This window comes from Podarcis vaucheri, assembly GCF_965113315.1.
Source record: "Podarcis vaucheri genome assembly, chromosome: 2".
Classification (NCBI taxonomy): Eukaryota; Metazoa; Chordata; class Lepidosauria; order Squamata; family Lacertidae; genus Podarcis; species Podarcis vaucheri.
This window is the reverse complement of record NC_138760.1, coordinates 14,287,090-14,309,468: the sequence shown is the minus strand read 5'-3', so window position 1 is coordinate 14,309,468 and position 22,379 is coordinate 14,287,090. Positions and strand designations below refer to the sequence as shown.

At 43.7% G+C, this 22,379-nt stretch overlaps 1 protein-coding gene and 1 long non-coding RNA gene across 3 annotated transcripts in view; both read left to right on the top strand.

Moving 5' to 3' along the window:
- Positions 1-10,034, top strand: part of SENP1 (SUMO specific peptidase 1) — a 32,420-nt gene extending 22,386 nt beyond the window's left edge. The window contains exons 17-19 of one of the 2 annotated variants that reach the window (XM_082212530.1): positions 5,213-5,297; positions 6,934-7,029; positions 8,386-10,034. In XM_082212530.1, coding sequence (XP_082068656.1) covers positions 5,213-5,297; positions 6,934-7,029; positions 8,386-8,448 — 244 coding nt within the window. In that variant the 3' untranslated portion in view covers positions 8,449-10,034. Of the gene's footprint in view, positions 1-2,404; positions 2,473-5,212; positions 5,298-6,933; positions 7,030-8,385 lie in introns of those variants that run through there. The other variant, XR_014216734.1, reaches the window with a different exon arrangement.
- Positions 10,035-17,686: 7,652 nt separating this feature from the next.
- LOC309526702 overlaps positions 17,687-22,379 on the top strand; it is a 29,064-nt gene continuing 24,371 nt past the window's right edge. Inside the window, exon 1 of the long non-coding RNA XR_014216860.1 lies at positions 17,687-17,711. This is a non-coding gene — a long non-coding RNA (uncharacterized lncRNA). The remainder of the gene's footprint in view (positions 17,712-22,379) is intronic.

Here is a 22,379-nt window from a genome sequence, read left to right as displayed (position 1 = left end):
GCTGTTGAGCTACAGCCTCTGGGTTCTTATAAGAAATTGATTTATTTAAAATATTTCTACCCTAGCTGTCAGGGAACTGCCATCGGCTCAGAGGCGAGAGGGGGAGGGGCAGGTGGATTACAGAAAGCCTCCAAAAATCGTGGGAAGCAGCACTTCCTCAGTGGAGGAAGGAAGCCCCACCTCTAGTGGGGTTGAGCTGCAGGGCTCGGAGGATGCAAGAAAGAGCCAGGACACCTTGCCTGAGCAAAGCGGGGAGGAGGGAGCTCCCCCTTTACCCAAGCCTTCCCGGTGCAGTAGGCTTTCGCGCAGAGAGGGGAGGCGTCGGCTGGGGGTCAAGAGACTACTCTGCTGGGGAAAGTTTAAGGACCGCCCACTCTCAGATTCTGCTAGTGAGTGGGCAAGACATGTCATAGAGGCGTTCTGCATTGTAAATGTTTTGCACCAATAATAAAGCCTTTGAAAAGACCAGTGAGGGACCTTGCCTGATTGCTCTCGAGCAACCACACTGATAGGCATAACACTAGCCTTTTACTAAAAAGTGCTCAGGGCAACTTACAAGTTTGAAGTAAAATGCCAGTTACAACAACAGACTATAGAAAACCAAACAAGAATAGAAAGAGGCGCCTTGGAAATGGGATCTCTGGGCAGAATGTTCTTAAGGAAACCCAGTATTTGATGGCCCTTTCCATCTGGAAAAAGATGCCGGGAAGACTATAGGAATATAGAGTAAAAGGACACGTGCATCAGAGACTGCAATATTTTCAACAGTTGCAAGAGTATGAAGTTTTCCCTAAAACAAATCAAGGGGGGGGGGGAATTAATTAAGTCTAAGAATACATTGCCTTGTAGCTTTGAAGTGGCAATGGCCTGGAGAACAATTTCGATCTTAATTGTTGATCAGATATTTTACTGCTGATTTAGGAATATGTAGCAGGCAATTCAGAATGATAAAACTTTGAAAATATTTAAATTTTGCTTTGTGAATTTTTAGGTACCAGTGCAAACTTGTACACTTTTCGGTATCCCTGGTAAAATTAACCTCTAGCTCAGATACCCTACCATTTATGAACAGAGTTCCTGCCTTCAACATGGAACCGGCTTATGACACACTGGCACCAGGCTTAGGAGCGTTGGGATAGTTTTGTTAGTTAAGTTTTGTTAGCAGCACTCATCACAATGAAAGGGAAAAGAAATATATACACAGCAAAATACATCTTAACACTCGCAACATACACAGTGTGCTAAAATGGTTCAAATTTATAATAAAAACAAGCTAACCGTGTTCATAAATAGACCAATAAGAAGCTTCATATAGAATGCCAGTCGAAGTAGTAGGCAACTTAGAAAATGGCATAAAGGTAAGTTTTAGCCATTCATGTCCTCTTTCAGGTGACGTAAATAAAAATAATGAAATTGGGGGATGATGTTAAGATTGGTTCCCTGAGCAGCATTTTATTCATTTATTTATTAGTTGCTTTTTGGCCACAGCAACTCAAAGCAACTTAAAATATTTTAAGCAAAAAAGCAAGCAAACACATACATTAAAAACAGCATAAAAGAAAACAAATATTTAAAAAAATTTTTTTTTAAAAAAAAATCTAGATTAAAGCATGCCGTACATGCAAAAAGGCCATAGATAATTAAAAGCCAGAGTCCTAATGGAGCCTCCCTGGGGAGAGCATTCCAAAAGTGGAGGAGCCACCCTTGAAAATACTGTATTTTGACTACAGTAGCTAATACAAATGGATTCTCCTTGGATTCGTCTGCATTGTTGCACAACATTTAAACAAAAAGAAAAAAAACAGATTAAAAATAAGTTACTGTAAAGCCATGATTTAAATTCCAAAAGCTTATCAAGTAAACAAGTGTTCTCCAAATAGTAAGCAGGTTTTTTAGGTTGGTATTATGGGTAATATAGATGGATTGAGGATTAAATCTGTGACCCCAGCTCCTCATGTACCTGTCTGGCAATCATGCATTTCTGATTTTGACTGTAAAACCCACACTGGGTGCTCATCCAAGAGCCTCCGAGCAGCTGCTGAGAAAACCCTATTCCTCAACCTGTCCTCCGCCCCCCGCCCCCCACAATGGATAAGATTTTAAAGAGACAGACAGTGTCTGTAAGTGGCTCTTTTGCCACCTGAGTCCATGTTGGCAGACCTTCTCCAAAGGAAATCTGCTAACGGTGAAGAGTGATATAAAAGCCCAGAGGGTTCCCTTGATTATACGGGAAAGCCAAATTAGATCCCGGATTTGGTGACACGGTAGCATGGTTAGAGCAGGAGCCCTGCAAATTTGACCAGATGATGGCTAGCGGCACAGGTAGGGCAATGGGACAGGGACTCGGCTTCCAGCTGATTGTCGCCCTTCCTGTAATTGCTTTTCCCTTTCTATTTCCTTTCAGGAGGCTTTAATTGGTTGAATGCAGTGGGAGGATCACACCGGGAAGAGGGGACCGAGGTCCTATTCATGGTTAGTGACCCTTTCATGCTTTCAATCTTTAGAGCTTCCTGATTTTTGGTGAGTTTTGAATGATTTGCTTGCCCCTTTTTTAGAAAAGGGAGAGATTTATGGGATGCCATAAATCTCCTGTGGCTTAAAAAAAATGTATATATCCCGTTTTTCAAAATCTGGTTATACTGAGAAAATGATCCAGATTTATATAGAGGGGGACTGATCCTAGTCAGCAGAAGAATCGGAACAGAATTAATCCTAATTATTGAAGGAGTCTCAATTATTTAAGGTAGCCAGGCTAGGAAAGATGTTTTTCTGCCTAAGGACACCCCCCCCCCCGAGAACTGTTGCCAATCAGAGTGGGCAATATGAGGATAGACGAACTAATGGTGTAATTTGATTTCATGCCGCTTCATATGTAAATACTATTTCCGCCCTTAATTAGTTATGCCACCTGTGCCTTTTCCCGATGTAGAGAATCGAGATGAGGTATGCTTCGTTATGTAAAAGCGAAGCAGAAACGATTAGCCCATGTTTGCTCAGAATGAGATCAGACATGAACAAGAAGTGAAATATGAAGCAGGTGTGTGAGTCCTTTTTAAGTTTCTCTCCTAATATACAAAGGAAGATGCAGAGGGATGTGTATACAAGATATAGGTACATCTCTTGCAGAGACCATCTGTAGTGCTTTGGCATATGGCTGGTGTCCTTGCCATCTTCAAAATATTTGTATGCTGTCCAGCAGAAAATATTCCTTGAGGGAATCCCAACTTCAAAGTTAAGAGGTTGTTGAAACTATATAATCCTATACAGTGGTACCTTGGGTTACATACGCTTCAGGTTACAGACTCCGCTAACCCAGAAAAAGTACCTCGGTTTAAGAACTTTGCTTCAGGGTGAGAACAGAAATCGCACAACGGCAGCACGAAGCCCCATTAGCTAAAGTGGTGCTTCAGGTTAAGAACAGTTTCAGGTTAAGAACTGACCTTCCGAACGAATTAAGTACTTAACCCAAGGTACCACTGTATAGTTTATAAAAGTATATAATTATTATTTATAAAACTCTACAATCCTTTGGCTAGGTTCCCAAAGCATGCCCCCCCCCCAATGATATATTTATGTGCTTTTCTATCTTGAGAAATTTCATACAGGGAAGTTGACATTTTTCAGAATATCAAGTCTTAATACCAAGGAATACAAAGTCTTAATTTAAGTGTATTCAGTTTTATTTCCAAAAAATGTTATTGCTCATACCTCTGCTGTACCTAAAGAGCTGTCTCTTTCATGCCTATTTAGAAATATAAAAAGGGATCACTCAAATTACCATAGGCCAACCAATACAATTTGTGGGAATCCAGTGGATTCCCCCCCCCCTTTGGACCACAGACTCCTATGCCATATCACAGACTGCTTTTGAGACTCCTCCGTCTCAGAAGTGGCTTGCTATACAACATGGGGGCTGCAGCTCCAGAAAAAGCCCCCAGTCTTGTTGGGTACCCAGGACTAGTTGCATGGTTCTTGAGCAAAAAACCATAAGAATATGAGAGCTTGAAAATATACTATGAGTGAGAGATCAGGCTGTGTAGAAGGGAAGGGCCAATAAGACAGGAGGAAATTATTGTGTATTTTGTGTAAGCAGCTGAGTTTGTTTTTATACACCAGGGTGACAGTTACATACATCTGAAATAAGAAGCAGCGGGGAGGGGGTTATGGCTGCAGTCAGGTCTTTCATCCAACAGGGGAATGCATAAGGGGGGAAAACCCACCCAAAGTGATTGGGAACTTTTTGCTTTAGAAACAAGGTAAAATATATTAACATGAAGAATGAGCAGCCATTGAAACTTGCATATCAATGAACTTGCATATCAATATCTAAAAACAACTGCCTTGGGTCTCAGATACATAGAACTGATGCTATTATTAGGCCATTTCTGACTTAACCTCAATAACCAGAACATTGTCATTTCGTTGGACTATCATCTTTATGGGATTTAGGGGAAGTGGTAGGAAAAGGGTTTCAGAAAACTGCCGCAGCCAATAGCAAGCTATTGGAAAGCTTATTCTTTTTAACATTGGGGGAATGTGGATCTGCTCTGTTGTGGTATTTATCTTACTGGGGCTACTTGACCTCATGTTAAATGCTAGACCCTACTAGCTTTTCTTATCTCAAAGGGGAAGGTTTGAAACTCTCTAGAGGCGCTTGAAAGTAGATAATACTTAGCACAGCTATAAGATGTAACCAGGTGAGCAGACCTTGTGACTGTTGTAAACTACCATATAAATTTAGCTGAAACTGATAGTAAGTTGTCCATCCTTTTCTCAAGGTAATAAAATACTTAACATGTGTGTACATACTGTGGACTGGTTGCATAACATAGGTTACTGGTTGTCTGCAAGTCCTTCTCATGTCTGAATACATGTCCAGGATCAACTTGCCACTTTTTTTTTGCAAAGAGTTTCATTGTGTTTTGTGATCCACTCATATACGGATCGTTAGTGCAAATATTGCTTAGGATTAGAAATAAAATAAAATACTTGGGTACAGTGATAAGTGCATTGCAGAGCTCATTTTTCAAGGGACTTTCTATCCAAAAAAGTAGTGCTGTCCTGTGAATTAAAGTCCAGAATTGGGCTAGGAGAAGCAATTCTGAAATTAAAAGTAACCCCCCCCCAATAATTAATTACTTAATTGGGTTTTTATCTTTTTTTGCTGGTTGTGTACTTGCTAAAAGTGTTCCTTCTTTTCAATCCTCTGCAGGCAGTACCTAAAGCAGGAAAGCTTGGACAAAAAGCGGAAGGAATTTGATACCAATGGCTGGGTGCAGCAGAGTAAACGGAGCCAGGTATTTGGATCCTACATAGCCGACCCCACATGAGTGTCTGAAATGCTCTTATCCTATTTCCACTTTCCTAAACAAATGGTGTTCCTGGCTCTTAAGGTGTTTGAGTGTAACTGTTAGGTCAGGGTTGGCCTGGTGATGCAGCTTGCCAAGCCGTTGGCAAAATTGGGCCCCTTTTCTGTCCACTGCAGCGCTGGGCTGAGATGCTTCTTTCTTCAGCCCAGTGCTGGGATGAAGAAATTGCCTGATCCTAGCACTGCAGTTAAGTGGTGAGTGTATATAATACACACAGAGAGATATAAGAGTGTGTGGTCTGTGTATGAGTTTGGGTAGAGCCTGTGTGTGTGTGTGTGTGTGTGTGAGAGAGAGAGAGAGAGAGAGAGAGCTGTGTGTAGTGTGGTTGGGTCCATGTGAATGGCATATGTACCTCAGGCTTAGCTAACCTTGAATTCTAGCCCTAGGGCCATAAAAGGTTAGTCATGCCTGTGTCCAAGAAAATAATGTGTACTGTGAGAAAATGAAATAGTGTTATTTGTTTCATAGATAGAAAGGTGTGATGTGCCTCACACAATTGTCTGTGATCGGAGGTTCTATGGGCAAACTAAGGCCTGGGGGCTGGATCCAGCCCAATCGCCTTCTAAATCTGGCCCACGGACGGTCCGGGAATCAGCGTGTTTTTACACGAGTAGAATGTGTCCTTTTCTTTAAAATGCATCTCTGTGTTATTTGTGGGGCCTGCCTGGTGTTTTTACAGGAGTAGAATGTGTGCTTTTATTTAAAATGCATCTCTGGGTTATTTGTGGGTCATAGGAATTCGTTCTCCCCACCCCACCCAAAAAAAAAATAGTCCGGCCCCCCACAAGGTCTGAGGGACAGTGGACCAGCCCCCTGCTGAAAAAGTTTGCAGACCCCTGTTTTATGTGCACAGAGTCTTTGGTGCCAGCAGCTTTTCCAACTACTATTACAGGCACCAACCACAAGAGAGGTCATGTCCAACTCTCTTTCCTCCACACTTGGGACAAAAAGCGGCCATCAGTCGTCCGTCCCCCATCCCCCCCTGCCCGTCCCCCCCACTCCTCAATAGCACCTCACTTCTGACAGATAAGACTAAGTCTCCTGAATATTTCCCTTCCTGATCTCACTGCTCCTAGCCTTCAGTTGAAAAAGGAGGGGAAATCAGCCAGTGATGGAGAACAGGAAAGGGAAACAGTATGGAGTGACTTCTTTGCCAGAAAAAAGTGAGGAGCAAGTTGCAGCAGTTCTCTCTTTGTCCTGAGCATGGGGTGAGATGGGAGCAGGAATGGGTGCCTGATCATACGTACCTGTATAAGCTGTTGGAACTAAGAGTGTCTACAAGCATCCAAAGATCTCTGTACATGCGCAGAGCCTGTAACATATTTCTGTTCCTTTCCTTTTCCTTGTTTGTCAGGATGGAAGTATTCCAGTCTTGCTATCTTGGCTGAAATACTGACTCATTTGTTCCCATTAATTCTGAAGACTCGCTCATGCATGGTGGGGTTCTTTGGGTTTCTTGAACCTTTCATTACCTTGTGCAGTTTATATCATAATTATTTGGTAAAGCTAACATGAGGTTTTTGTCTTCTAAATAGAGAGGGCTGGGTTTGTTTGTCTTTTAAAGGAGATCCCTCAACAGATGAATGGAAGTGACTGTGGGATGTTTGCCTGTAAATATGCTGACTGCATTACCAAAGACAAACCAATCAATTTCACTCAGGTAAGTTGGCGCTCCTGGCTAGTGGGCACTGCATTGGTAGAATGCTACCTTATGTTATCACAGTGCTGTCTTCTGGTCTTAATTGTGCCCAAAGCAAACCAATTTTCAACCAAGAAAACCAAAGCTCAGTGGCCAGAAGAAGGAAAATCCAAGTAGATAATTTTCCATATATTTGCTTATCTCATGTAAAATTGTGGTTTTCAGTAACATTCTGAACGTATAGCTTGTAATAATTGTTGTAATAATTGTGCCACAAGAGAGGGAGCTGCATGTGGGCAGCAGTTTTGCTCCGTGTAGCAAGATCCTTAAATTTGGATACAGAGCCTTATGCCCTTTGGTAATTCTAGGACTATAACCTATACAGTGGTGCCCCGCAAGACGAATGCCTCGGAAGACGAAAAGCTCGCTAGACGAAAGTGGAATTTGTTTGACAGTGGAATTTGCTGCCAAGGAGTGTGGTGGAGTCTCCTTCTTTGGAGGTCTTTAAGCAGAGGCTTGACAACTATATGTCAGGAGTGCTCTGATGGTGTTTCCTGCTTGGCAGGGGGTTGGACTCGATGGCCCTTGTGGTCTCTTCCAACTCTATGATTCTATGAAAGGGTTTTGCGGTTTTTGAGCTGCTTCGCAAAACAAATTTCCCTATGGGCTTGCTTCGCAAGACGAAAACGTCTTGCAAGTTTGTTTCCTTTTTCTTAACACCGTTAATAAGTTGCGACTTGACTTCGAGGAGCAACTCATAGAACGCGGTGTGGTAGCCTTTTTTGAGGTTTTTGGTGATTTTTGAAGCTTTTCCAAAACTTTTCCGACACCGTGCTTCGCAAGACAAAAAATTCGCTAGACAGAAAAACTCGTGGAACGAATTAATTTCGTCTTGTGAGGCACCACTGTATTAAAAGTCCACAGCTACTTTTATGGTGACTTTTCAGTTTTTTGTTACCTTACCATCAGCATGTTTAAAAAGTACGGCACAAGAACCTGTTGCGTGATGGCACTGTGTTAGAATTATCTTCATCTATTACCTCTGTTGGAGGTCAAAATTCTCATTCTACCAACAGCAGGCCAGGTCTATGTTGCAGAATTAGTGCTTGTAGCAGTTGAAAGAAGTGTCACCTATATCTGCTCAGGGACAAGCAAAATTGTGGATGTGGGGTTAGGATAACCAGATCAAACTTGAAAAGTAACTTTTTAATGGATTTCAATATCTGGTGGTACTAGCCCTGTTTTTGTGTTTAAAAACAGATCACTTGGAATATAGCTGTCTCAGTATGAGGCTTGCAGTTTGCCAGTGTATATCAAAGGATTACCTTGTTGTCATTTTAAGCAAGTATTGATGCTGTTGTGTTTCTTTTGTTAAAGCAACATATGCCTTACTTCCGAAAACGGATGGTCTGGGAGATCCTTCATCGCAAGCTGCTGTGATTTCATGCGAAATGCAGGACCCTTCAGAGACTGCAAACCAGGCTATTGCCCTTCTTGGCCTGCATGGGTTTCCTGCTGAAGCTTAAAGACTGTGTACAATACATTTTGTGTGGTTTTCTTTTTTAGAAATAATTAAAAAAATATATTAATGAATTCTATTTCGTGGAGCAGTGTGCCATGGAACTATTTCAGGAGCACACTTGCCTTTTTCTATCTTGGAACCCTGTTTTTTTACAAGTGACATTTGGAGATGCTGAGGAGTACTGACTTCCACCTTCAGTGAGTTTTCCTCTTTTTACACTCTCAGTCCTTTCGAAATGGCCAGCTTCTGCAAACAACTTGTAACCTTCCAGGCTTCAACTGTGTGGGGCATTTGTACTGTTGTATTGCATTTACCAAGGCATGGAGAAAAAAGGCTTTCATGGCATTCAGTAAGGGCAGTGCTACAGGTTACAATTGCTGCAGGTGGTCTTCTGCAGCAAATAAATTCACGTGGAAGTACAACATGCATGTACATATGTGTCTGGGGAAACCTGGTTGTATATATGTGTGTGTTTGTTTCTATAAGTTGCAGAAGAGAACATGGCACAGCAGTCATGACGTGTTCCATTGCCCTTAGTTCCTCGGTTATTGGGTGGAAATAAAATTGCCTGAGAATGGAAGCTCTGATAGACACCAGCACATGAGAAGCAGCTTGCTACAACATTTCCCATCATGACTGTGACCTTCTCTTCAGTTCTGTAGCATGAGATGGTAAACGAAAGATGAACAATGCCTTTTCTTTGATGCCCGAGCAGAGGATCTTCCTAGCATTTAAAATCTATTTCTTCTAGTGAATTCTCTTCCAACTCAAAATCCAGAGGCAGCTGCGCACCTGTTGGGAAGATGAGTCATGTGTTGGCTGAGGCATCCTGCACTGAGAGCCTTCATTTTAGGTGTCTCCTCTATGACCTCCTCACACAGTCAGGCTGTGGGGATGGAATCTGATGCAGAGAGAAAGGGTAGAGCTTTGGGTTGTGAGGCACTTCTGGGGCCCTGTGCCCAAATGCCTGGGGTCAGACCCTATAAGAGCCAGCATCTCTCCCCATTGAGCTATTATCAGAATCTAAGGAAATCCTGACATTAGGAAGGACTGTTACATTGCATTCTTTATACAGAATAGGATTTGCAAGTCAACCAAGCAGCTACACGCTGAATGGAATGCTTATCTGACAAGAGGATGGAACAGTTAGTGATCGTCAAACCCTTTGTAGAATTTAGGTACAATATGGCGTTTAAAGCTTTTTTTATAATAATTGGTAAGCTGTTTTGATACCATATATATATTTATAAAGCTTTCTCAATGGTGCAGCCGTGAACAAAAAAGTGTCTGGGTTTTAAGCTCTTTTATGTTTCCATTCAAGACTCCTACAGCTGAACTGAAATCCTGACCTTTTTTCCTCTCCTGCCCTCCACTTTCTGCTTCTGTTCCAGATAGCCATTATTGATGGCAAGTGGAGGACCTCTTCCACTGACATGCTTCCTCTTCAAATCCTGCTTTTATGTTCTAGTGCAGGATAATATAGAGAATCTGTTTAGTTCCTCTGTTAAACAAATGTAAGCGGCACTGCCAGCTGCATCTTGAGATTTAGCAGCAGGCAGAGAGATCTTTTACAGAGCCCAAAGCACTTTGAGTCTCGCTGATTGATGTAACTTCTAGTTCAGTATGAGAGGGACTCTAAACTCTCTGGTTCACTCAAAGATCTTCTCCAATGCCACTGGCTAACATCACAGTCTACTGTGTGTAACTTCTCTGCAGCCATTTGTTTCAGTGGAGGCCCGCTGTAAGCTCCACTTATTCTGTGATGGCCAAACTCTGCCCTCCAGCTGTTTGGGGACTACAGTTCCCATTATCCCTGACCACTGGTCCTGTTAGCTAGGGATGATAGGAGTTGTAGTCTGGAGGGCCAAGTTTGGCCATCACTGACTTATATTAATGGACATCAGCAGATGTGCTTGGTATCTGTACCTGCTGAGGCCAACAAAGGTGATATGCAGTTGGAATTCAGGTGCATATTATGTAGGACTTCTTACTAAGTTCACATGCCACACATACCTCTTGATGTACCATTTTTTTATTCTAAAGAATAAAGTAATGTCCTCTTGTATTTTTGCCATCAGATAGGGAACATTTTATATATTCTGTACCTGTAAACAATAGTTTTGTACAAATTTCATTGCACTTCCTTAAGTCGTGCTCTTCCTAGACAAGTTTGTACCTTTTTTCCTCTATCTGTGTTTTTTTTATACCAGGCTCTTTGGTGACCCTTTTTCTATGTTTTTCTCCAAGTGATCTGAAATTCTGTATTTTTTTTGTAATGTGTTATTCTTAAATAAACCCAGCTGTTGAAATAATAATTATCCAACGTCTGGCCTACTGTATCTTTTCTCTGCCCTATGCCTATTATGGGGATCTACTTGTTATCAGAAATGGACCCTTGCCAAATTCTTTCCCATCCCTTCCTCTGTAACATGCACTAGGTAAAGGTAAAGGAACCCCTGACCATTAGGTCCAGTCATGACCGACTCTGGGGTTGTGGCGCTCATCTTGTTTTATTGGCCGAGGGAGCTGGTATACAGCTTCTGGGTCATGTGGCCAGCATGACTAAGCCGCTTCTGGTGAATCAGAGCAGAGCACGGAATCGCCGCTTACCTTCCCACCGGAGCGGTACCTATTTATCTACTTGCACTTTGACGTGCTTTCAAACTGCTAGGTTGGCAGGAGCAGGGACCGAACAACGGGAGCTCACCCCGTCACGGGGATTCAAACCGCCAACCTTCTGATCGGCAAGTCCTAGGCTCTGTGGTTTAACCCACAGCGCCACCCGCGTCCCAAGCATTACAACTGACTTAAATTTATTCAGCAAGATGTTTCCCTGCCCCTGCTCCATATCACTGGTAATATTCAGCAGAATGAAACCAGGACACAAACAACTGCAACACATTTCAGAACAGAAACAAAGAACTTGGCTCAGGGAAGCCTTTCCAGTGGTGGCCCTGTGTGTCATCTTGCATTTAAACACAAGGCTGAGCAACGAAGAGACCAAAAAACAAAAGCCTATTCAATTGCCAGCTTGCGTTTTCCTTTGCTCTCCCCTTTTAAAAATACATTTTATGTGAAGCTGCCTCTGAAGTTTCAGCTGGTGCTGTTCTCTAGCCAAATAATGCTTACAAAAATCTTTATATTAGTGAAACATGCACACACAATTGTGTATACTGCTGAAAACAACATACAAAAATGCATTCTATTTTGTGAAAATTGCATGCAAAAATCCATTCACTAACGTTTCCCCCAAAATGCATATATTAATTCATTAGCCTATGCAGAAATAGGGCAGGTCTAATTTAGGATTGGAAAATTGACAAACAGAGACACCAACATTGTCAGATTCAGCCATCCCTGACTGCAAGTCATCTAAGATAAATACAGACTTTTTCTAGAATCCAGTCGATTTTAGGTGGGGAAAAGCTTTGGTAGGTAGACTATTAACATTATTACAGAACAGTGCAATAGTGGGACTTTAAGGAGGCTTGAAGCTATATTGCAGGGTGTGAAGAGGAGACACTGAATTTATTTTGTTCTTGCACTTTTAATATATTTTCCTGCATGCCACGGGCTAGGGATTTTCAGGTCATGTTGACTCTCTCCTCCCTGCAACATTCTCTTCCTAGACATGGCCAAGGCTTTACCTAACCCTTTCCAAGCAACTATTCATTAGCATCTTTAATCTCTGCACACACATGAACAAGCAACTTCTGTAAGTGTACCTTCAGCTGAGCAGACAATATTCCATTGATTCCTTGCCACTACTTCCAACTCTTTCTCAAAGAAAATGGGAACTATTTATCCCATATTCAAAAGATGAGTACCTTGGACTCTCTGCAGTGATCATGACATAGGCCACCCAAAACTTTATTTTCCCTGCCTGCTGATTCACAGGGGATTTGAGTCTGGAGCCAAGTGCTGATGTGTCTCTGCAACTTCCATTTTTATTTTTTATTTTGCATGTAACTCTACATTTATTTTTTTCACCATTCAAATATATAAATATATAAATGATTCACTTCTGAAACACACACACATTCATATCCTGTTGAAATAAAAAATAAATAGTCCAGTAGCACCCTAGAGACCGACTAAGTCTGACCTTAGAGACCGACTAATGCACACGAAAGCTTATACCTAGAATAAACTTGGTCTCTAAGGTGCTACTGGACTTTTTATTTATTTATTTATTTTGACTGCGTCAGACCAACGCTGAATCTAGATTCATATCCTGTTTTTTGTAACAGGCTTTATATACTGATGTATTTCTTAAGCTCAAAGCAATACAAAATAACATCGAACATTTGAATAACTTGTCTCTTTGCAATATTCAGTAAACAAATTCCAGTTCATTCTTTCGCTATACAGTGGTACCTCGGGTTACATACGCTTCAGGTTACATACGCTTCAGGTTACAGACTCTGCTGACCCAGAAATAGTGCCTCAGGTAAAGAACTTTGCTTCAGGATGAGAACAGAAATCGTGCTCCGGTGGCGCGGCAGCAGCAGGAGACCCCATTAGCTAAAGTGGTGCTTCAGGTTAAGAACAGTTTCAGGTTAAGAACGGACCTCCGGAACGAATTAAGTACTTAACCCGAGGTACCACTGTATATAAAGTATATAAAACCTGGTTTTTGTAACAGGCTTTATATACTGATGTATTTCTTCAGTTCAAAGCAATACAAAATAACATTGAACATTTGAATAACTTGTCTCTTTGCAATATTCAGTAAACAAATTCCAGTTCATTCTCTCTAGAGAATTTAGCATGATGCTTAATCCCACCTTGCTCCACTTCCTGCCATTGGGCTGCTTTGTATCAAAAATAATTCAAATTCTGCAGAATTTATGTTTCCTTCACTGCCCACGGACAAAGTGTCCATAGAAGGAAAGGGACTGACTGACTGTCTTCTGGTGCTTCCACCTTCCCAAAGCAGGGTCCAGCATTGCCACCAGTCTCCAAATGGATTCAATATTGACCTTGACAGGGTCTGCTCAAATACAGGGTTAGCCAAATGCCACCGCCAAGGTCTCTTTCCTGGCAACTCTATGAATATGGTACCTGTATGAAGAGCTCCTAAAGTTATGGCCAGCTGTAGGACGCAGCGCTGGACTTTCTGGTTTTATTCATAGCTTGACAAGCAGAACAACTGTTGCTCTGTGTAGAGTTCTGGCACACCTAAGTCATATGAAGGTACGCCAAGTTAGGTGCATCTAGAACACCAGTATTGTCGACTTCTGATTGACAGAGACCATTCAAGGTCTCAGAAGAAGGGCTTTCTTTTCTCCAACTGCTGATATTATTATTATTATTATTATTATTATTATTATTATTATTATTATTATTATTATTTATTTTATGGCTTTTTTCAGAGAGAACTCACCAGAACTTGGTTCTGGAACCCCTCGGGTGTGTGCCATTGCCATTCTAAGAGAAAGAGGGAGGCACCACTTTTTCTACAAAAATAGCATTTATTATTATTATTATTATTATTATTATTATTATTATTATTATTACTACTACTACTACTACTACTACTACTACTACTACTACTACTACTACTGTTGTTGTTATCCTAGGTTGTTGTTACCTAGAGTTGCCATATTTCAAACAGTAAAATTCCTGGCAAACAAGTGAGGTCCCAACTAAAGAAGAATGGCAACTTAAGCTGACAGAATATGCGCAGCTTGTAGACTTAACATATATACAGTAATAAGAGAACAAGAAGAGCATATATTTTTATAGAAGATTGGAAAACATTTATTGAATATATGGGGGGAAATTGCGTACACTTGAAAATGCTGGCAACATTAAGATAAATTCAACAATGTTTTGATGGATGCAATAATGGGATACTGAATAGTTTAGTTTTTGTAAAATATGCAGGGATTTATGATATGCAAAATGAACCATGGAACGAGAAGAAGGGAAGTCATTGATATTTTAAGGATGCTTAAATGAGTATTTTAAATTGTAAAACAGAAAATATAATAAATATATATATATATATACGAAAACAAAAAACAGACAACTTCCTTCCTAAATTTTTTTTAGGAAGACCCCAAAATTTTTGAGCTTTTTTGGGGGGGAACAAACCAAACAAACCCAGCTTTTTGGGCTTTCCCCACTGCTTTCCCCATCGCATACATCCGGGTTTTCCTTGTCATTTTGCCAATTCCGTGATGCCGTTTTTACAACCGGAAAACCAGGACATGTCAGGAGCTTTCCTGACGTATGGCAAGCCTATTCTTACCAATGCTGTATTGTCCATTTCACAGACGGACACTGCTGGCTGTCATTTGATACTTTAGTCACTAGATGGCTCTGGATTCTTCTAGGGAAGAATCAGAAATAGGATGGTTTTTGTTGCCGCTGCTGCTGTTATCTGTTACATTCTTGTTAGAGCAAACCTTCCTAACCAATGTGTCATCTGAGCCTTACAAGATGAAGCCATGGAAGAGAAATCTTAAGCCAGATAATATACAGGCTTAATATGAAGGATCAGGTGCACAGCCTAGGAGTCGTTTTGGACTCGCAGCTGTCCATGGAGGCGCAGGTTAATTCTGTGTCCAGGGCGGCTGTCTACCAGCTCCACCTGGTACGCAGGCTGAGACCCTACCTACCTGCGGACTGTCTTGCCAGAGTGGTGCATGCTCTAGTTCAGTGTTTCCCAACCTTTTTTGGGCAAAGGCACACTTGTTTCATGAAAAAAATCTCGAGGCACACCACCATTACAGCCCCGTGACGTCAGCACGCAGCGTCACGCCGGGAGGGACATGAATTGCTAGCAAATTACATAATCACCTCCTTGAGGGCTGGCTCATCTTCTCCGAAGGCAGAACCCCATTAATTAACAGCACAGACTCACACCATAGCCAAGACGAGGGGGGGAAACCTCAGTCATGCACAGTCATGCACATGTGGGGGCTAAATGAGGACGAAGACCGGACAGAGAGCAGGGTTCAAATCACCCCACCTGGCCAGGACAATCCCTGGGTGCTCCCTTGGGCCACTCGCCTGACCCACCTCGCAGGGCTGTTGTTGCGAGGATAACACGGGGAGAACCTCGCGCGCCCCCGGGAGCTCCTTGGAGGAGAAAGCGGGCGATGAATGCAATGCACAAAATATATGAGAGGCGACCAGGTTTTGCAGGTGAGGGGCCCCCGCCAGCCTCCGCTTCCAACACCCGGCGCAACGACGCCAAAGTTTCCCCCCCGGGCTCGGCTCGGGGAGCAGCGCTGCCCCCCGGCTCCCCTTCGCCCTCCCGGCTCTCTCTGCCGCCCACTGGGGACCCCCCTCACCTGCCAAGTCCGGAGCGCCGGTGGAAGTTGCATGCATGCATGCAGGGCGCCGCGTTACCATTGCATTGCACTGCACTCCATGCAATGCCTGCACGCATGCATTGCCTTGCACGCCCGCCAAGGGGTCTCCCCGCAGTCCGATGCGTCCCCTACGGCGCCGATGCAGCATTGCAGCCCTACCTGGGGGGCAGCCTCCGCCTCCGCCGCCGCGGGGATCCCCGGGCTCCATCCTGCTGCCCGATCTCCGCGAGGGCGCAGGCAGGCTGCGCGGGGTCTGCGCAGAAGAGCCCCTGCCCGCCCGGCCGCCGCTGCTGCGCTCATTCCATGGCCGGGAGAAGAGCGCTTCAAACAAAACGCCCGGCCCGCCAGGCCACGCTGGGAAACGCAGTTTGCACACCCCGCGCGGGCGCAGAGCCCAAGGGCGAGGGGACTACGGATCCTGGCAGCCCCCGCGCTGGGGACGGAGGGGGAGAGGCCGGGTGCAGGGATGGAGGGACGGGTGGGCGAGCGAGTGAGTGAGTGGCAGCCGCCAAGCCTTGGCCGAGAGCCAGGAAGGGCCTCCCCGGAGGAGGAGGAGGAGGAGGAGGGAGGCGCAGAGCGGGAGGGAGGGAGGGAACCCCAGGGGTCATCTAGTGACGGTGCCCCAATGGAAAATTTGACTTAAAAAAAAAATCTTCCGAATTTTTTAATTTTTCCCGCGGCACACCAGGCAACATCTCGCGGCACACTAGTGTGCCGCGGAACAGTGGTTGGGAAACACTGCTCTAGTTATCTCCTGCTTGGACTACTGCAATGCGCTCTATGTGGCGCTACCTTTGAAGATGACCCGGAAACTGCAATTAATCCAGAATGCGGCAGCTAGACTGGTGACTGGGAGTAGCCGCATAACACCAGTCCTGAGAGATCTGCATTGGCTCCCAGTATGTTTCCGAGCACAACTTAAAGTGTTGGTGCTGACCTTTAAAGCCCTAAACAGCCTCGGTCCAGTATACCTGAAGGAGCATCTCCACCCCCATCATTCAGCCCGGACACTGAGATCCAGTGCCGAGGGCCTTCTGGCGGTTCCCTTGCTGCGAGAAGTGAGATTACAGGGAACCAGACAGAGGGCCTTCTCGGTAGTGGCGCCCACCCTGTGGAACACCCTCCCTTCAGATGTGAAAGAAATAAGTAGCTATCTTATCTTTAAAAGACATCTGAAGGCAGCCCTGTTTAGGGAAGTTTTTAATATTTAAGGCTGTATTGTTTTTAACACTCTATTGGGAGCTGCCCAGAGTGGCGGGGTATAAATAATAATTAATCATCATCATCACAGCATTTGCAGGTTATGTGCTTTAAAAAAGCCGAGTTGAAAATAAAGGGCGCACATTTAGGTTTGCCCTTCTTTGAATCTGTGGGAAAGAAGATGCTGATTCCCCGCATCTCTGGCCGACTCCCAGTGAAGATGTTAACTAAGTCGGAGGACGTGAAAGGGGATACGCGGTCCCCAATTCCTTCTCCCTCGTTGAACCTTTGGGCCTTTCATTTGCTTGTGCTTTCAGAAGCACACCAGACAGTGGGTCCTTTGTCTGAAGGGAAGGCCGGTTCCTTAGCAACCTCGCACCACCGACTTCGGAGGCAGAAGCACACACGCCGGCCTACTTGGGACAGGAATGCGTCGTCGGTTTGGCGCTGGGAATGCCAGGAATGCAGGCCTGCCCGGAGAGCTGTCCTCGGCTAAGCCATGCCCTTGCAAAAGGATCAAGAGGTCATTCAGCTCCTGGGACAGAATGCCTCAGTTTTCCCTCAAAGAAATGGCTCCGTGCCCTACTTCGCTGTAAGCTAAAGAGGGACGGAGACTGTGTGCATGCATGCTTCCTTGCATCTCGGCGTCTGCTCAGGTTTGTAATGTATCCCCGCAGGCCACCAAAAGGCCATCTTCAGAAATCGTGAACAGACAGAGCCTAGGACTTGCCGATCAGAAGGTCGGCGGTTCGAATCCCTGCAATGGGGTGAGCTCCCATTCCTCAGTCCCTGCTCCTGCCAACCTAGCAGTTCGAAAGCACGTCAAAGTGCAAGTAGATAAATAGGTACCGCTCCAGCGGGAAGGTAAACGGCGTTTCCGTGCGCTTCTCTGGTTTACCAGAAGCGGCTTAGTCATGCTGGCCACATGACCCGGAAGCTGTACACTGGCTCCCTCGGCCAATAAAGCGAGATGAGCACCGCAACCCCAGAGTCGGCCACGTCTGGACCTAATGGTCAGGGGTCCCTTTACCTTTAGACTATTATTATTATTATTCCCCACCCATCTAACAGGGTTGCTACTCTGGGCGGCTTGCAACATATATAAAAACATAATGAAACATGACACAAAACTCCATACCCTCCAACATTTATCCCATGAAAATAGGGACACCCTAAAATAATAATAATAATAATAATAATAATAATAATAATAATAATAATAATAATAATTTATTATTTATTATTTATACTCCCTCCATCTGGCTGGGTTTCCCCAGCCACTCTGGGCTCCCAACAGAATATTAAAAACACAATAAATCAAACATTAAACATTAAAAACTCCCCTACCCTTCAACATTTCTCAGCTGGAAAAAGCTATGTACTAAGGAAAAGCAGGGCATTCTGGGATCAAATCAGAAACTGGGATGGCTTCTGTAAATCCAGGACTATCCCTGGAAAATAGGGACACTTGGAGTTCTGCCATGGGTTGTACCCAATCCTACTCTGATTCAAAGTAGATCCATTGAAATTGATGAACCTAAGTCATTTCCATTGACTTCACTGGGTCTGCTTAAATTGTGTGTCCAACATTAGAATAGTAAAGAACCATTCCTTTCCTGCCTGGTGTTGCAGTCTTATGAATGATAAGTTGCAGCAATCCATGCACTAGCGCAGAGTCTGGATGCTGCAGTTGTCCAAGCAGGAGGTCAGCCAGTCTGAAATGTGCTTGAGAACATAACCTGGGTTTGTAGTTTGGAGCTTTAAAACTGCTACAGGGTCAGGATTCCATTTTTCTTTTCTGTGTTCTACCAACGAGACAGCCCCATTTTAGCTAACTTGCCCTAGGAATGTCCCGACCATTAGGGAGAGTGAGTCTGTTTGCTTTCTCTGTACAGCAGGGCTGGAGAATCTGTTATTTTTCTGGCATCCATCTGCCTTGAGAGACACTTCTAGGGGTGAAGTCAAACCACTGGAGAATCACAGCGCCTGCTGTGGCTGCAGAGACCGGTAACTCACAACTGCTGCCTCCCACATTGTTTTTGCTGCATTAGCAGCACCCAAGTGACCTCTCTGGAACCCAAGCCTGGGCAGTGTATATGGAGGCCCTGGGCTGTCCAGATATTATTGGACTCCCATCAGTCCTTGCTGGGGCTGATAAGAGTTGGAGTCAATCCTGTTGTACAAGAAGCTTATTCAGTTTCAGGTACTGTAGGGTGGTCTCCATCAAAGTTTTACTCAAAGTAGAGCCACTGAAATTAATGAACATGACAAAGTTGTTGTTGTTTAGTCGTCTAGTCATGTCCGACTCTTCGTGACCCCATGGACCAGAGCACGCTAGGCACTCCTGTCTTCCACTGCCTCCCGCAGTTTGGTCAAACTTATGCTGGTAGCTTCGAGAACACTGTCTAACCATCTTGTCCTCTGTCGTCCTCTTCTTGTGCCCTCCATCTTTCCCAACATCAGGGTCTTTTCCAGGGAGTCTTCTCTTCTCATGAGGTGGCCAAAGTATTGGAGCCTCAGCTTCAGGATCTGTCCTTCCAGTGAGAACTCAGGGCTGATTTCCTTCAGAATGGAGAGGTTTGATCTTCTTGCAGTCCATGGGACTCTCAAGAGTCTCCTCCAGCACCATAATTCAAAAGCATCAATTCTTCGGCAATCAGCCTTCTTTATGGTCCAGCTCTCACTTCCATACATCACTACTGGGAAAACCATAGCTTTGACTATACGGACCTTTGTTGGCAAGGTGATGTCTCTACTTTTTAAGATGCTGTCTAGGTTTGTCATTGCTTTTCTCCCAAGAAGCAGGCGTCTTCTAATTTCATGGCTGCTGTCACCATCTGAAGTGATCATGGAGCCTAAGAAAGTAAAATCTCTCACTGCCTCCATTTGTTCCCCTTCTATTTGCCAGGAGGTGATGGGACCAGTGGCCATGATCTTCGTTTTTTTGATGTTGAGCTTCAGACCATATTTTGCGCTCTCCTCTTTCACCCTCATTAAAAGGTTCTTTAATTCCTCCTCACTTTCTGCCATCAAGGTTGTGTCATCTGCATATCTGAGGTTGTTGATAGCACCCAAGTGACCTCTCTGGGACCCAAGCCTGGGCAGCGTATATGGAGGCCCTGGGCTGTCCAGATATTATTGGACTCCAACTCCCATCAGTCCTTGCTGAGGCTGATAAGAGTTGGAGTCAACCCTGTTCTACAAGAAGCTTATTCAGTTTCAGGTACTGTAGGGTGGTATCCATTGAAGATTTACTCAAAGTAGAGCCACTGAAATTAATGAACATGACAAAGCTAGGGCCATGAATTTCAATGGGTCTACTCTGAGTAAAAATTGGTTTAAATACCACCATTTCTTTCTTGCAAGATTGCATGGATGAAAGGGAATGGATTTATGAATGAATACTTGCAGAAACGATATAGGCAGGTAGTAGACTGATGCATCCATCCCTACTTCAGGCAGAGACCAGGCATGACCTTAAATAGATTTAGACTCTCCAGTTTTAGCACTGACATCTATCAGCCAAAAATAAAAGCTGTCAGTACCCACTAATTCTACTGAGCACCTAGGTAACGCACCTAGAAAACGAAGCAGGAGGAATCTGGGAAACCTCCAAAAACCTATTTTGTTCTACTTCACTATCTTAAACCGAGTGATAAAGTTTTGTGTGTCAACAAGCAAAGAGTATAATCTGAAGGACCCAAGTAGAAGTTCCATATATGAATGGTGCAATCCTATGTATATTTACTTATTTTTGGATGGCTGCCTTTACCAGCTACAAAATTTGTATCTGAAGGAAATTAGACAAGATGTGAAGCTCAGGTATTCAGAAGTCAAAGGATAATACAGTATATGTGACAGGTTTATTATACAATGAAAGTTGAAATGTCAATAAATCTGGCAACGTATGAAATATGATCTCTTTAACTCCCTACTCCTCTGATTTGTCAGCATTTTCAACGTAGGACTTAGATTTAGGTCACCTGAACATCTTCAGAGTGCTTTTCCATTATTGTTGACTAACCACAGCATGCAGATGTGGGAATAGACCTTCCAAGCAGGTTTGAGCCCCAGCACCACTTATTATTAAAATGAACTGCTGACACGTAATATGGCTGCATTTCTGGAATGTGCACTACTAAAACATCATTATTTAAACTTTTAACTTGTTTCTTCTCTGTGATAGAAGAAGGATATAATAATAATAATAATAATAATAATAATAATAGTAATAATAATAATAATATCTTTATTGTCATTGCCCCCTTCGGGGACAACGAAATTACTTGACTGCTCCATAAAAACACTAATTAAACAATACAGTATAATACAGCAAGGGAGATTAGATGACTTTCAAAGTCCGGGCTTCCCATTCAGGGCCGAGATCGCTCTGGAGAAGAAGCTGTTCTTAAGACGGCTCGTTCTTGTCTTCATCGTCCTGTATCTCCGTCCCGACGGCAAGAGCTCGAAGAGACAGTGACCAGGATGCGATGGATCTTTTACTATGTCCAGTGCCTTCCTATGGCACCTTGTGGCATAAATCTGCTCTAAGGTGGAGAGTGGGCAGCCAACAATGCTCTCTGCTGCCTTAACAACCCTGCACAACCCCAGCCTGTCCTGGGTAGTACAGCTTCCGTACCACACACATAAGCCATAAGTGAGCACGCTCTCAATGGCACAGTGATAGAAGGCAAGCAGCAGTTTCTGCGGAAGATGGTTTTTCCTTAGTATTCTCAAAAAGTACAGTCTCTGCTGCGCCTTCTTCACAAGCCCCCTTGTGTTGACACTCCAGGACAGATCCTCTTGTAATTCAATGCCCAAAAATCTGCTTCAGCAGTTTTTTTTGGTGGTGGTGGAGGGGAGTTCAACATGTTCAGATCTTTAAGGAACTACTGTAGTTACCACATTCATTAATTAGGACCAGAATGCATCAGATTTGTGAAGAGGGCTTTTGGAATAAATTCCCATTAAGCTCTTCTGGGCAGCCTTACTGATTTCGAGGGACTTTGGCAACAGCACATGCTTTGGTGCCCAGCTGCTTGGGAAGATGACTTCAGATGAGATTAGAAGGTTATGAAATGTAAGAAGAATGCCAAGAGGAAAATAATTAGGAATAATCAGAGTCAAATGTTCCCTGGACTGTGTTGAAATTTGCAAGCAGAAAAGAAATCAGGGACAATCAACATAAAACCTGCAGCAAATATTTGTTGTGATAATGTGCAAAGCACAAGTTGAAGGAAAACAGCATTTTGAGGGTGAATTGCTTTGGACTTTTCTTACACGTGAACTGATGACCTCTGCTAGAGTTTCAGCTGTTTCATATA